Source organism: Microcaecilia unicolor, chromosome 2 (genome assembly GCF_901765095.1).
Source record: "Microcaecilia unicolor chromosome 2, aMicUni1.1, whole genome shotgun sequence".
NCBI classification, from domain to species: Eukaryota; Metazoa; Chordata; class Amphibia; order Gymnophiona; family Siphonopidae; genus Microcaecilia; species Microcaecilia unicolor.
The window spans coordinates 539958141-539972855 of NC_044032.1; the positions used below are offsets into that span (position 1 = coordinate 539958141).

At 47.9% G+C, this 14715-nt stretch overlaps 1 protein-coding gene across 1 annotated transcript in view; it reads right to left on the reverse strand.

The window, feature by feature from the left end:
• Positions 1–14715, reverse strand: part of PDS5A (PDS5 cohesin associated factor A) — a 644759-nt gene that overhangs the window by 388080 nt on the left and 241964 nt on the right. Inside the window, exon 13 of the mRNA XM_030191317.1 lies at positions 8085–8198. Within this exon, the coding sequence (XP_030047177.1) occupies positions 8085–8198 (114 nt within the window). The remainder of the gene's footprint in view (positions 1–8084; positions 8199–14715) is intronic.

Sequence of the window (14715 nt, forward strand, 5' to 3'; positions counted from 1 at the left end):
TAAAATTATGTATAATCATACCTGATAATTTTCTTTCCATTAATCATAGCTGATCAATCCATAGACTGGTGGGTTGTGTCCATCTACCAGCAGGTGGAGATAGAGAGCAAACTTTTGCCTCCCTATATGTGGTCATGTGCTGCCGGAAACTCCTCAGTATGTCGATATCAAAGCTCCATCCGCAGGACTCAGCACTTAGAGAATTACACCCACGAAGGGACACTCTGCCCAGCTCACCACCGCCGAAACGGGGGAGGGGAATTAACCCAGCTCATCCCCACACAAGTGGGGGAGGGGAATCCGTCCAGCTCATCCCCGCGGAGCGGGGGAGGGACACCACACCCGCCGATGCGGGGGGATCTGGCTTATCCTGCAACCGCAACCGCGGGAGGAGCTGACTGACCCTAACACCGCCGAAGCGGGAGGGGTACAAAGCTGCCCTACAGCCGCACGAAGCGGGAGGGAGTGCCGGCAGAATTTATGTCTCAATCCAGCCCCGTAAAACGGAGGGGAGAGGAATGCAGCAGCTCACTGTAACACAAACTCGTCTCAACTCTTGAAGAATCCAAGTGAAAGAAGAACTTGAACACGAAGTCCTCCTGAAGTAACTGAAGGCTAAACTTGAACCTAAAATTCAACCAGAATACAAACAGTACAGATATCTGGGAGGGGCTATGGATTGATCAGCTATGATTAATGGAAAGAAAATTATCAGGTATGATTATACATAATTTTACCTTCCATATCATCAAGCTGATCAATCCATAGACTGGTGGGATGTACCGAAGCAGTACTCACCCAGGGCGGGACATAGAAATCCCTGACCTCAACACTGAAGCTCCAAACCGGGCCTCCGCCCGTGCAGCCACAGTCAAACGGTAATGCTTGGAGAATGTATGAGCCGAAGCCCACGTTGCCGCCTTGCATATCTCTTCCAAGGAGACGGATCTGGCCTCTGCCATCGAGGCCGCCTGAGCTCTCGTGGAGTGAGCCTTCAGCTGGATAGGCGGCACCTTCCCCGCGGCCACATAAGCCGCTGCAATGGCTTCCTTGACCCATCTTGCCACTGTAGGCTTAGCAGCCTGCAGACCCTTACGAGGACCTGCAAACAGGACAAACAGATGATCCGATTTCCGGAAATCATTGGTCACTTCCAAGTATCTGATGATGACTCGTCTCACATCCAGATATTCAAGAGCGGAGTACTCCTCTGGGTAGTCCTCCCTACGAAAGGAAGGGAGACAGAGCTGCTGATTCACATGGAAGCGAGAACCAATCTTGGGCAGGAAGGCAGGCACTGTGCGAATAGTCACTCCTGCCTCAGTGAACTGCAGAAAAGGCTCTCGACATGAGAGCGCCTGGAGCTCGGAAACTCTTCTGGCTGAAGTGATAGCCACCAAAAAGACTGCTTTCAACGTCAGGTCTTTCAGAGATGCCCTCGACAAGGGTTCCAAAGGCGGCTTCTGCAATGCTCCTAGCACCAGGTTGAGATTCCACGCAGACACCACTGAGTGCAGAGGAGGGCGCAGGTGATTAACTCCCTTGAGAAAGCGCACCACATCTGGCTGCGAAGCCAGGGAAGCACCCTTCAGGCGGCCCCTGAAGCAAGCCAGAGCCGCTACCTGGACTTTAAGGGAACTGAGCGACAGGCCTTTCTCCAGACCTTCTTGCAGGAACGCCAACACTGAAGAAATTGGAGCAGTGAAGGGAGAAAGTGAGCCTGCTTCACACCATGCTGCAAAGATACGCCAAACCCTGGCGTAAGCAGTAGAAGTAGAGCGCTTCCTCGCTCTCAGCATAGTGGCGATGACCTTGTCTGAGAAGCCCTTCTTCCTCAGACGCTGCCGCTCAATAGCCAGGCCGTAAGACCAAAGGGAGAGGGATACTCCATCACCACGGGACCCTGATGTAACAGGCCCTGCTCCACTGACAGCCGCAGAGGATCGTCGACTGAGAGCCTGAACAAGTCCACATACCAGGGACGTCTGGGCCAATCCGGACCCACCAGGATTACCCTGCCGGGATGCTTTGCCACCCGGTCTAGCACCCTGCCCAACATGGGCCAGGGCGGGAACACATAGAGGAGCTCTTGTGTCGGCCACTGTTGGAGAAGAGCATCTACTCCCAGGGATCGAGGGTCCCGTCCTCTGCTGAAAAAACGCGGCACTTGGCCATTGGCCGATGACGCCATCAGATCTAGGCTCGGCTGGCCCCAGCGCTTCGTGATGTCCAAGAACGCCTGAGCAGATAGTTGCCACTCTCCGGGCTCCAAGGTATGGCGACTGAGAAAGTCCGCCTTGACATTCATGACTCCGGCAATGTGGGCCGCTGAAAGCTGCTCCAGGTTCGCTTCCGCCCACTGGCAAAGACTCATAGCCTCCTGGCTAGAGGGGCGCTCTTGGTACCTCCCTGGCGGTTGATATAGGCCACAGCCGTGGCATTGTCCGACAGGACCCGTACAGGCTTCAACACCAGTACCGGGATGAACTCCAATAACACCAACCGAATGGCTCTGAGTTCCAGGAGGTTGATAGACCACTTGCCTCTGCAGGAGACTAGAGCCCCTGCGCTGTCCTTCCCAAGCAGTGGGCTCCCCAGCCCATCAAAGAGGCGTCTGTCGTGACGACAATCCACTCCGGGGTCACCAGAGGCAATCCTGCAGACAACTTGTCTGTCTGCGTCCACCAGCTCAGCGCCTTGCGCACTGCTGGGTCCACGGGAAGGCGCACAGCATAATCCTCCGACATCGGAGTCCAGCGCAGCAGCAGAGATAGCTGTAGTGGTCTCATATGAGCCCTGGCCCAGGGCACTACTTCCATCGTGGCCGTCATAGAGCCCAACAGCTGCACGTAGTCCCAAGCCCGAATAGGAGAGGCTACTAGGAACTAGTCCACCTGAGCCTGAAGCTTGACAATCCGATTGTCTGGCAGGAACACTCTGCCCACTTGGGTGTCGAATCGAACTCCCAGATACACCAGGGACTGAGTCGGGCGCAGCTGGCTCTTCTTCCAGTTGATGATCCATCCCAGGGAGCTCAAAAGAGCAACTACCCGGTCCATAGCTTTGCCGCACTCTGCATAAGAGGGGGCTCGGATCAACCAGTCGTCCAGATAAGGATGGACTTGTACTCCTTCCTTTAGCAGGAAGGCCGCTATGACCCCCATTACTTTGGAAAAGGTCCGCGGAGCAGTAGCCAACCCGAAAGGGAGGGCTCTGAACTGGAAGTGTCGTCTCAGGACTGTAAAACGCAGAAAGCGTTGGAGAGGAGGCCAGATGGGAATATGCAGGTACGCTTCCTTGATGTCCAAGGAAGCCAAGAACTCTCCTGCCTTCACTGCCGCTAAAACACAGAGCGGAGAGTCTCCATGCGAAAGTGCCTCACTTTCCAGGCCCGATTGACCCCTTTGAGGTCGAGGATAGGCCGGACAGAACCTCCTTTCTTTGGAACCACAAAGTAAATGGAGTAACGTCCCTTGCCAAACTGATTTTTTGGCACCGGAACGACCGCACCCAGGCGGATCAGGTTGTCCAAGGTCGGCTGCACTACCACAGCTTGACCGGAGACTTGCAGGGAGAGAGTACAAACCCGTCTCTTAAGGGTTGGCAGAACTCTAGCTTGTAGCCGTCTCTGATGACTTCCAGCACCCACGCGTCTGAAGTTATAGTGGTCCACTCGCCCAGAAACGAGGACAGCCGTCCTCCAATCTGCACTGGGGCGTGGACCAAGGCCCCGTCATTGGGTACGAGACCCTGGGGGAGGATCGGAGGGAGCACCTCCGGGACGGCGGTCTCTGCGAAAGGAATGCTGCTTGGGGGAGAAATTCCTCTTGAAGGAAGAGGGGGCAGAGGAACCCGACTTGCCCGGGCGGTACCGATGGGCTTCCTGCAACCGTCCTCTGGAGGTATCGGGACGAGTACTAACCCGAGCCCTGACCTCTGGTAATTTCTTGCCCTTAGACGTGCCGAGATCGGACACGATTTTGTCCAGCTCGACCCCAAAGAGCAGCTTGCCTTTAAAAGGCAATCTAGCCAGGCGGGATTTAGAGGCGTGGTCAGCAGACCAATGTTTCAGCCAAAGCCACCGCCGCGCAGAGACTGTCTGAGCCATGCCTTTAGCTGAGGCTCTCAAGACATCATACAGCAAGTCTGCCAAATAGGCTAAGCCCGATTCCAGGGCCGGCCAATCAGCCCTCAAGGAATGATCCGAGGGGGAAGCCCGCTGCACCATAGTCCGGCACGCCCTGGCCACATAGGAGCCGCAAACTGAGGCCTGCAAACTTAAAGCAGCTGCCTCAAAGGACGACCTTAAGGCCGCCTCCAATCTTCTGTCTTGGGCGTCCTTTAGGGCCGTGCCACCTTCCACCGGCAATGCCGTTTTCTTAGTCACCGCAGTGATTAAAGAATACACGGTAGGCCAAAGATAGGCCTCACGTTCACTCACAGCCAAAGGATAGAGGCGGGACATAGCCCTAGCCACTTTAAGGCTCGTTTCCGGGACATCCCATTGAGCCGCAATTAAGGTGTGCATGGCATCATGCACGTGGAAGGTTCTAGGCGGGCGCTTCGTCCCCAGCATAATGGCAGAGCCAACAGGGGCTGAGGGAGAGACGTCCTCCGGAGAGGAAATCTTCAAAGTGTCCATGGCCTGTAACAACAGGTTGGGCAAATCCTCTGGGCTAAAAAGCCGCGCTGCAGAGGGGTCATCCGCTCCATCCGAGCGGGGATCTATCTCCTCCAAGGAATCCGCAAAGGATCGTTGGGAGACCTCAGACACGCTGCCCTCATCTACATCGGAGGAGACAAAAGTCCTCCAAGGCCTGGAAATCAACCCGAGGGCGTTTACCTCTGGGAACCTCAACCTCTTTATCCGAAGAGGGAGCAGGGGCAGCGTTTTGCATGAGGAAAGCCTGATGCAGCAGCAAAACAAACTCGGGGGAGAAACCCCCCAGACTGTGCACTTCCTCAGCCTGGGCAACAGCCCTAGACGCACTCTCAACCGGCGCTCGCAATAGCGGGGGAGAGACATGCTGCGCATCCAAAATGGCGTCCGGCGCGAAACTCCGTGAAGGAGCCGCGTGGGAAGAACGGCGCTTAACTTTAGCCGCTTTTGTGCCGTCGCCCAAATTAAGGGCGTTCATGGCATTAATGTCTCCAACCTCAAGGGCGGCCCCGAAGAAGCCGTCCGAGCCGCGTGGCCGGCCAAGATGGCGGAGGCGAGGAGCGGGGGATGGGCGTTTATGGCGGGAAAAAACCGCCACGCCGGAGGAACGACCGGGACATTCATCGGTCACTAAACTATCACCCATCAAGGGCGAATCAGGTTGTAAAACCCCCGCATCCCCTCTAGAAGCGCTCCAGCGATCCGGGGAGCGACCCTTTGCGCCCTCACCCTCCGACGCCATTGCCACGAGGAGAAGAATCGGGGAACCCCCTGCCCGCTATAAAAAGGTAAAATTACCTGCTTGCCGCTCCGAGCTGTAACGAACTGGTGTCCCAGTGAGTAGCTGCAATGAACGTTTAAAGAAACGTCGAATTAAACGCCTTTAAAGACGTTTAAAAATTTTTTTTTTTTTTTTTTTTTTAAACGGAGCCAGCGGGAGGGGGGAGAAAAGGAGGGACCTGGCACCACCAGGTTTGCACTTGCTCAAAAGAGCCCTCAACCCCAGGCCTCAACAAAACCTAAGGATTAGGCTTGGAGGCCTAGCCAGAGCTGCTGCTGTGTGTGACCACCACCTGCTGAGATAGAGAACATACTGGGGAGTTTCCGGCAGCACATGACCACATATAGGGAGGCAAAAGTTTGCTCTCTATCTCCACCTGCTGGTAGATGGACACAACCCACCAGTCTATGGATTGATCAGCTTGATGATATGGAATGAGTTAAACTATGACAAAAAGAAATAATTATGAGAAACATTTAACCTAAAAAGGTAAGACACCAAAAGGCAAAACGTTGACGTGCAAATGAGAGATTAATAAAACCTCCTCTCTGCTCCCTGGAAAACTAAAGACTGCCAGTATTGCACTCACATGTCGGGCAGGAAGGCACCCCCGCATGCATAGTAGAGGCACTGCCTTAAAGACTTAAAGTGTGGCAGTACACATTGGCAGTGTCAGCACCAGGCTCCATGGGATGAAGTCACCCATTTGTGAGAATATCATCCCTACTTGTCCTTGAATATCTACTGTACCCAAAGTAAGGAACATGTATATTTAAGAAAACTGTTCCTTGCATCTTTGGGGCAACAGTTTACAAGTACAAATGCAACTGAATCAGTTATTATTATTACTACAGACTTATATCCCACACTATCAACCAGTTCAATGCAGGTTACAATCAAGATATTGAAGAATTCATCAAGAAAATACATAACAAAAACAACAGAATATTTCAGAATTCAACAACCATAAATTGTTCCTACTTTCTTACTCATCTATATGTTACAACTTTGCCTTACCCTTCAATACCAATTATAAAGTTCTATTACTTATTGTGTTGTCATTGCAAGTAGTATACCATGCCATATTTGGTTGTTACTTGAATATTTTTACTGCTGTAATTGCCTATTGCTCATGTTTGATCTATTCTTACTGTACACCACCTTGAGTGAATTTCTTCAAAAAGGAGGCAAATAAATCCTAATAAATAAATAAAATAACAATAACAATAATCATTTCAGTTGAAAGTATTTCCTAAAAAGAAAGGATTTCAGCTTCTTTCTAAATAAGATGCAATTTTCCAGTTGCCTAATGGGAGGTGGTAACATATTCCAATAAGTCGCGGCTTGATAGGAAAAAGACTTAAGGGGATGAAAAGCCTTCACCTATCTAACAGAAGGAAAAGCAAGTATAAAAAAATTTCTAGTAACTCTAAAACCATTCCCATTCAAAACTGAAACATAACTGGACAGGTAAGCAAGGGCATCTACATAAAAGATCTTATGGACCAATGTTAGCATCATAAATTCTAGTCTGGTCTCTATTGGTAGCCAGTGTAGTTGATTCATTAACGGAGTAATAGAGTCAGTTGAGCTTGTTACTATTCTGTCATTTTTTTTCTTTAAACTGATCTTTTGCAATTCCTGGGAATGGGTAGGTTTAGAAAAACTTTGGGTTGTGCTGGTGTGGCCAGGTGGCAGTATTATGAGGAGGACCTGAGTGAGATTTCTGGCTCAGGTCTTAGGCTTCCCAATTTTACCAGAGCTAGGGATGCCACAGAGGATGGTAGTCATAGCCACTATGCAACACCTAAAGAACAGATTTAGATCCAAAAGAAGTCTAGGGCCATGGACCTCAGCTAAGGACTGGGCTAAGTGAGCTGGGATGGGATAAAATGAGGGGGGAAAACACATTCCCAGGTATTTAAGGATGAGGTCTCATGGCACTAAATAAGCAGTAGAAACTGCTGGGCAAAACGCTGAAAGAATTATTAATCAAAACATATAAAACAGTACATGCCAGCTTCAAACAATATTTATTATGATGATTTGAGACCTACTGTGTATGATTAAGCAACAATGGCATGAAAAGTAGTTTTTGATTTTCTCTTGTCTGCTTTTGCTTTCATACTATGTAGCACACTGTAGAGAAACACCTTAAAGAATTAAAAAAAAAAACTAATGGCCCAAATCTTAAAGAAAAAAAAAACTTGATATAAGGCAAGTTTGCTTGTGAAGGTATCAAATATGGTACATGACATAGGAGAGGATGCTATATTCATATCAGCAGTTGTTTCAAGGAGCAACATCTAGCAAGTAACTTTAAATACCTCATAGAAAAAGGATGCTACATTTTTCCAGTGTAACACAAGACAACAACAGGCATCTCTGCAGACTTCAGCAGGGACTGGGACTGAGGTTGCCATCTGATCCAAGTGATACTTATTACACTGAGTCTCCTAGGGTGTCTAAGGACTTTGAAGCCAATTATTTTTTTAGTCCATAGCTGCGCTGCGCCAAAGTCAGACTGTCTGCCAGCCCAGGAACAACATAAGGTGTTATCCCAAACTGGTACATTACATAAAATTCAAAATAATTCTGCTGTGTATGCAAACTATCCAGCTTCTCCCTATTACATATACTCACTTGACAGCATTTGGATCCAAATTAGCATACAGATAGTACAGACATTTCATTCTTGCTTGGGTTTCCAGATTATGGGGGACAAGATACTGAGCGAAGATCTTCTCTACAAGCAATCTGTAATAACAGTGAGGACACAGGGTACCAGGTTAATACTGCACTGATGGCATAACAATGCTACCAGACACATAAATCTGAGGGTGAAGTGAAGTAACATACAGCAAGATGGAAATCTTGGTGCCTAGCAACTGCCTAATAATTTGGAAGACAATTAAGATGTTACACACTAATGTATCAATAAGGAGGGCATTTATTTCACAGAAAGCACATTTTCAGAGGTTTTATGTTAATCAACATGCCTTTGAAAACTGGTCTTCTCCTCCTCCTCTTCACACACCACTACGATTTCCATTCCTTCTCCTTCACCTCATTCTGACCTTCACTATACACAGACCCCAACCATGGCTTTCAATCTTTTCCTTCCCCTCTGCAATCACTTGCTTTTCAGGTGGGAAGATAGATGCAGACAGCTCATGTGAAACATTAAAAGCAGAAGGAAAACAGGTAGTTTTCAGGCTTAAGGTCCTTGATCACAGGTGAACTCACTGACCCAAGCTGCTGCTGATACAAATAGCAAATAACCACAGGCCCAACGACTTACCAGTACTTTGTTCAGTGGAGCGAGAGAGAAAGTAACTGGAGGCACATTTCCATGCACAAATCACTCAACTTCCCTTTTACTGCCCACTTTAAGCTGGCGGACAAACTATTCATGTAGACTTATAGACAGCTCTATAAAAGACTCCAAATTCAATTCCTGATCTTTCATTCCTCTGGTCACCCAGGAAAGACACAGAGGCTACATTTACACCTCTAGGGCAGAGTTGGCTCTGGGCAGAGGTGTAATAGCTCACCATCCTCCCTTCTGGGCATGTTAACGCACACCACTTCCACCCCACTTCCCCAACTGGACATAGAGCATGTGGGACACTTCTGATTTATGAACATGCTCAGGGCTCCAAGTGGTGCCCCCTCCCCTCGTCAGGCTGCCCTGCTCACTCTCCCCTAAAAGCCAGACTTGCTATTATAACATAGTAACATAGTAGATGATGGCAGAAAAAGACCTGCATGGTCCATCCAGTCTGCCCAACAAGATAACTCATACGTGCTACTTTTTGTGTATACCCTACTTTGATTTGTACCTGTGCTCTTCAGGGCACAGACCGTATAAGTCTGGCTAGCACTATCCCCGCCTCCCAACCACCAGCCCCACCTCCCTCCACCAGCCCTGGCACAGACCGTATAAGTCTGCTCAGCACTATCCCTGCCTCCCACCACCAGCTCTGGCACAAACCGTGTAAGTCTGCCCAGCACTATCCCCGCCTCCCAACCACCAGTCCCGTCTTCCACCACCGGATCTGGCACAGACCGTATAAGTCTGCCCAGCACTATCCCTGCCTCCCAACCACCAGCCCCACCTCCCACCACCGGCTCTGCCACCCGATCTCGACTAAGCTCCTGAGGATCCATTCCTTCTGCACAGGATTCCTTTATGCTTATCCCATGCATGTTTGAATTCCGTTACCGTTTTCATATTATATTAAGGTGGTTTGCATCATTCCTTCATGAAAGGCAATTTAGTGTAAGTCAAGTGAAAGATAACTCTGAATTTGTTCATTTGAAAACAGGAGTCCCACAAGGATCATGTCTGCCAGTGGTTTTGTTCAATATTTTTTTTATTGCCTCTTTGTAGAATATTAATTGACTTAAATATTGATTTCAAGATATACGCAGCATTCAGAATTGGATGAAGGCAAATCACTTAAAATTAAATGTAGAAAAACTCAGATTCTCTTATTATGTAGCATTGAAGATTTTGGTATGCCTTCAGAATTTGTGTTTGGCTCAACTACAATTAAGATTTTACAAAAGATTAGAAATTTAGGGGTGATAATAGACTCTGCATTAAATTTAAAATGGCATGTGCAGAAAGTGATTAAAGAAGTTTTCTAGAAATTACATGTATTGAGAAGATTAAAAACTTTTCTCAAACAAGACATTTTTAGAAAAGTAACTCAGCGTATTATTACCCCACATTTCGACTATTTTAGTGGACTAATGATTGGTCTAAAAAGAATCAGTTGCAAGCTTTACAAGTTACACAAAATGCAGTTGCAATGGTGTTAGCAGAAAAATCTAAATTAACATATTATTCTGGTTTTAAGAGAGCTACATTGGTTACTGATAGAGCAAAGAATTAAATTTAAGGTTCTATGTTTGATGTTCAAGGCCTTGCACAAACTAGCGCCCCTTGCAATGGCATGAAAATTGCACTTGTGCCAGCCTAAAAGATCATTAAGATCTACAGAACAATGCTTGATTGAAGTAGTATCTTATCATATAATTAAACTGGAAGAATATAGAAGTAGAATCTTCTATATTGTAGATCCGACATTATGGAATAAAATTCCAAAACAACTTAGAGAAATTACAACCTTTGAAAGATTTTAAGAAAGAAGTTAAGATATTACTATTTATTTATTTATATATTTAGATTTTCCTCACACCCTTTTCAGTAGTAGCTCAAGGTGAGTTACATTCAGGTACATTGGATATTTCTGTGTCCCAGGAGGGTTCACAATCTAAGTCTATACCTGAGGCAATGGAGGGTTAAGTGACTTGCTCAAGATCACAAGGAACAGCAGTGGAATTTGAACTGGCCACCTCTGGATTGCAAGACTGGTGCTCTAACCACTAGGCCACTCCTCCACTCCATATAGTGAATATGTTGTTCATTCTGATTCAAGGGGGGAAAGGTTGGGGGGGGGGGGGGGGTTGGTAATATATATTCGTAGGGTGGGGGGGGGGGGTTCCTTTGTTAAAGAGGCAGTATGCCTGGGTGGACAGGGACGGTGTCTGGCAGTGAGAGGCCTCCTTTATGGTCATGAGATTACAATAATAAATTTGTATGCACCCAATACAGGACAACGAGATTTTGGGAGGGGGCAAAATTGAAGACCTGCTACAGTTTTGGAAGGGGACTTCAATTTGGCCCTTACAAACCTGGACCACTCTAAAGGGGTTAGTGACCTTAATATACCCAATTGTAAGAAGTTGAAGTCTCTGGCTTCAAGTTTAGACCTGATAGATGTCTGGCGTCTGCAGCATCCGGTCTAGAGATCTTACTCATTCTACTCTTATGCTCAATCCCCTTATACCAGAATAGACATGTTATGGTGTAAGCCGTCAATTATAGGGGTACATATTAGATTCTTTGATAGAGAGCATCACGGTTTCTGATCATGCTCCGGTCAGTGTAATTGGGTGGGTTGGAGAATGAGAAACACCAGTCATTTTGGAGGTAAAATGAAGGTCTTCTGGGGGACAAGAAGGTATGTCAAGAGCTCCGGGATGCTATTCGTGATTACTTTGCAATCAATGATAGGAGAGAGGTTACCGAAGCTATATTGTGGGACGCCTTAAAGGCGGTGCTCCGGGGCCATTTAATTAAATGGGGAGCTAGAAGGGAAAGGGAAAGTAAAGAACTTGATCTTAGAGTACAACTAGCTCACCTGGAGCTTATGGGTAATTTTAGCCTGTTTGCATGTGAAAGCACTATTTGCAGAGATTTTTGGAACAGTAGAATATCATATGTACTTCTATAGAATGTGCCCATCCTTCTGTGGGCACATCCTACATGCTACCCAAAATCCACAAACCTGGAAACCTTAGTAGACCAATCATATCTAGTATTGGCACACTTACAGAAGAAATATCTGTACTTATAGAGGGGATTCTTAAACCTTTCATGCACAAGACAAACAGCTTCATACAAGAAACTACAGACTTTCTGAACAAATTAAAACATATCAAGCAGTTACCACAGGGTGACCTTCTGGTCACAACAGATGCAGAATCACTATACAGCAACATTCCCCATCTACATGGCATGTGAGAAACTCCTAAACATCAATCCTAGACCACCAACACTCGCCGGAAACTATTACAAAATTAATCAAATTTATTCTAACTCACAACTATTTCTACTTTAACAATGATATCCATCTGCAAATCATGGGCACTGCAATGGGCACCAGGATGGCACCCCAATATGCTAACCTCTTTATGGCTGAACTGGAAGAGACATTTTTGAATACATATCAGACAAAACCTCTAAAATACAACCGATATATTGATGACATTTTTATGATTTGGACTGAGGGGCAATAAACTCTAGAACAATTTTACAATTCTTTCAATACATACCATCCTACAATCAAACTCAAAATTGACTACTCCCCAGAAAAGGGAAAATTAGGTTCTTACCTTGGTAATTTTCTTTCCTTTAGTCACAGCACATGAATCCATTACGAATGGGTTGTGTCCACCTACCAGCAGGGGGAGATAGAGAACACTGAAAACTATAGAGCCTCCTGGACAGCTAGCTCCAACTGCCTCTCAGTATTTGAAGCTTCCAAAGCAGTGTTACACCGCAAAGTAGCATAACATGAACTTTCCTCAAAGCAAACGAAGACCCCAAAACAGGGGCAGTAACTCAAAGGAGGGACGAATTCAACCTCCTGTAGTAGAACAGAAATCCTGAAGACTGTTTTCCAACCTCTCCCAATGAGGGAACATGTCTGCAGGAAAAACTGAACACAAAACAGAGTCAATCAGGGAGGGATCATGGATTCATCTGCTGTGACTAAAGGAAAGAAAATTACCAAGGTAAAAACCTAATTTTCCCTTCCTTGTCATCAGCAGCAGATGAATCCATTACGAATGGGATGTATCAAAACAATCCCTGGATAGGGCGGGAACAAGCCACACCACGCGCAAGCACTTGTGCTCCAAAAAGCGCGTCCCTCCTGGCAGTCACATCCAGCCTGTAATGACAGGCAAAAGAGAGCTTAGAAGCCCAAGTAGCTGCACTACATATCTCTTGAAGAGAGAGTGCTCCCATTTCAGCCCAAGAGGAGGAAATCGCTCTTGTGGAATGTGCCTTAAAGGCATCAGGCGGAGGCCGGCCAGATAACAGATATGCAGAAAAAATGGCTTCCTTAAGCCAACAGGCTATAGTGGCTTTAGACGCTGGAGACCCTCTGCGAGGACCTGACAATACAAAAAGGTGATCAGAGGTCCTGAAAGCATTTGGCATCTGCAGATACTGCAACAGAGCCCTGCGCACATCCAGAAGGTGCAACTGCCCAAAGGATTCTGGAAACTCCTCCCTAGTAAAGGAGGGCAGAAAAATAGGCAGGTTTAGGTGAAACGCTGAAACCACCTTAGGCAGGAAGGAAGGCACAGTACGTACTGTTACTCCGGACTGCGAAAATTGCACAAATGGGTCTCGACAGGACAGCACCTGGAGCTTAGACACCCGTCTCGCCGATGTGATGGCCACCAAGAAGACTGCCTTTAAAGTCATATCCTTCTCCTAAGCCCGCCACAGCGGCTCGAAGGGCAAACCCTGCAGAACCTTCAATACCAGCCCCAGGTTCCAAGCCAGACAAGGTGCCCGCACGGGAAGACGGAGGCGAAGCACCCCTCTAAGAAACCGTGCAATGTCTGGATATGCAGCTAAGGAGAGGCCAGCGACCTTCCCTCGAAAGCACTCCAATGTTGCCACTTGCACCCGCAGGGAATTATAGACCAAGCCTTTTTGTACACCATCCTGCAAAAAGTCAAAAATCGGCGAGACAGAAGCCCGCATGGAACACACCAAGCCTCAAACTGGCGCCAAATCCGGGCATACACAACGGAAGTGGACCGCTTGCGGGTCTGCAAGAGAGTGGAGATGACCTTGTTAGAATAGCCCTTGTCTCTTAATTGCACCCTCTCAATAGCCATGCCATAAGACCAAAGCAGCAGGGATCCTCCATGGTTACCGGGCCCTGCGTCAACAGGTTCAGTACCAGAGGCAAAGGAAGAGGAGCCTCCACCGGAGGTCCGCATACCAGGGCCACCTGGGCCAATCCTGGGCAATGAGAATCATCACTCCCTGGTGCAGCCAAATTCGCAGGAGTACTCGCCCTATCAAGGACCAAGGCAGGAACACATATAGGAGGCCCAGAGGCCAGGGTTGAGCCAAGGCATCCAACCCCGCCGAGTGAGGCTCTCTCCGTCTGCTGTAAAAGCACGGAACTTTGGCATTTGTGACACCATCAGATCCACTATGGGCGTTCCCCATTTGGCACAGAGATAAAGGAACACTTCGTCTGCCAACTCCCACTCCGCTGGGTCGATGTGGTGTCTGCTTAGATAATCGGCTTGCACGTTCCTCTGACCTGCAATATGAGCTGCTGACAGGAACTGTAGATGCAGCGCGGCCCAGTGGCAAATCTGAGCGGCCTGAGCGGCCTGTGCGGCCAGTGCTCTGCTCTGCTTTCCGCCTTGACGATTTATGTAGGCCACTGCCGTCATATTGTCCGACAGCACTCTGACAGCCAATCCCTCCAAGGTCGATTGAAAGGCCAGCAACGCCTGGAAAATTGCTTTTAACTCCAAGCGATTGATGGACCACTTCGATTCTTCGAGTTTCCACAGACCCAGGGCATTCCTCTCCTGGCAATGAGCTCCCCAGCCCTTCAGGCTGGCATCAGTTACCACCAGGCACCAGTCGGGGAGCGCTAAC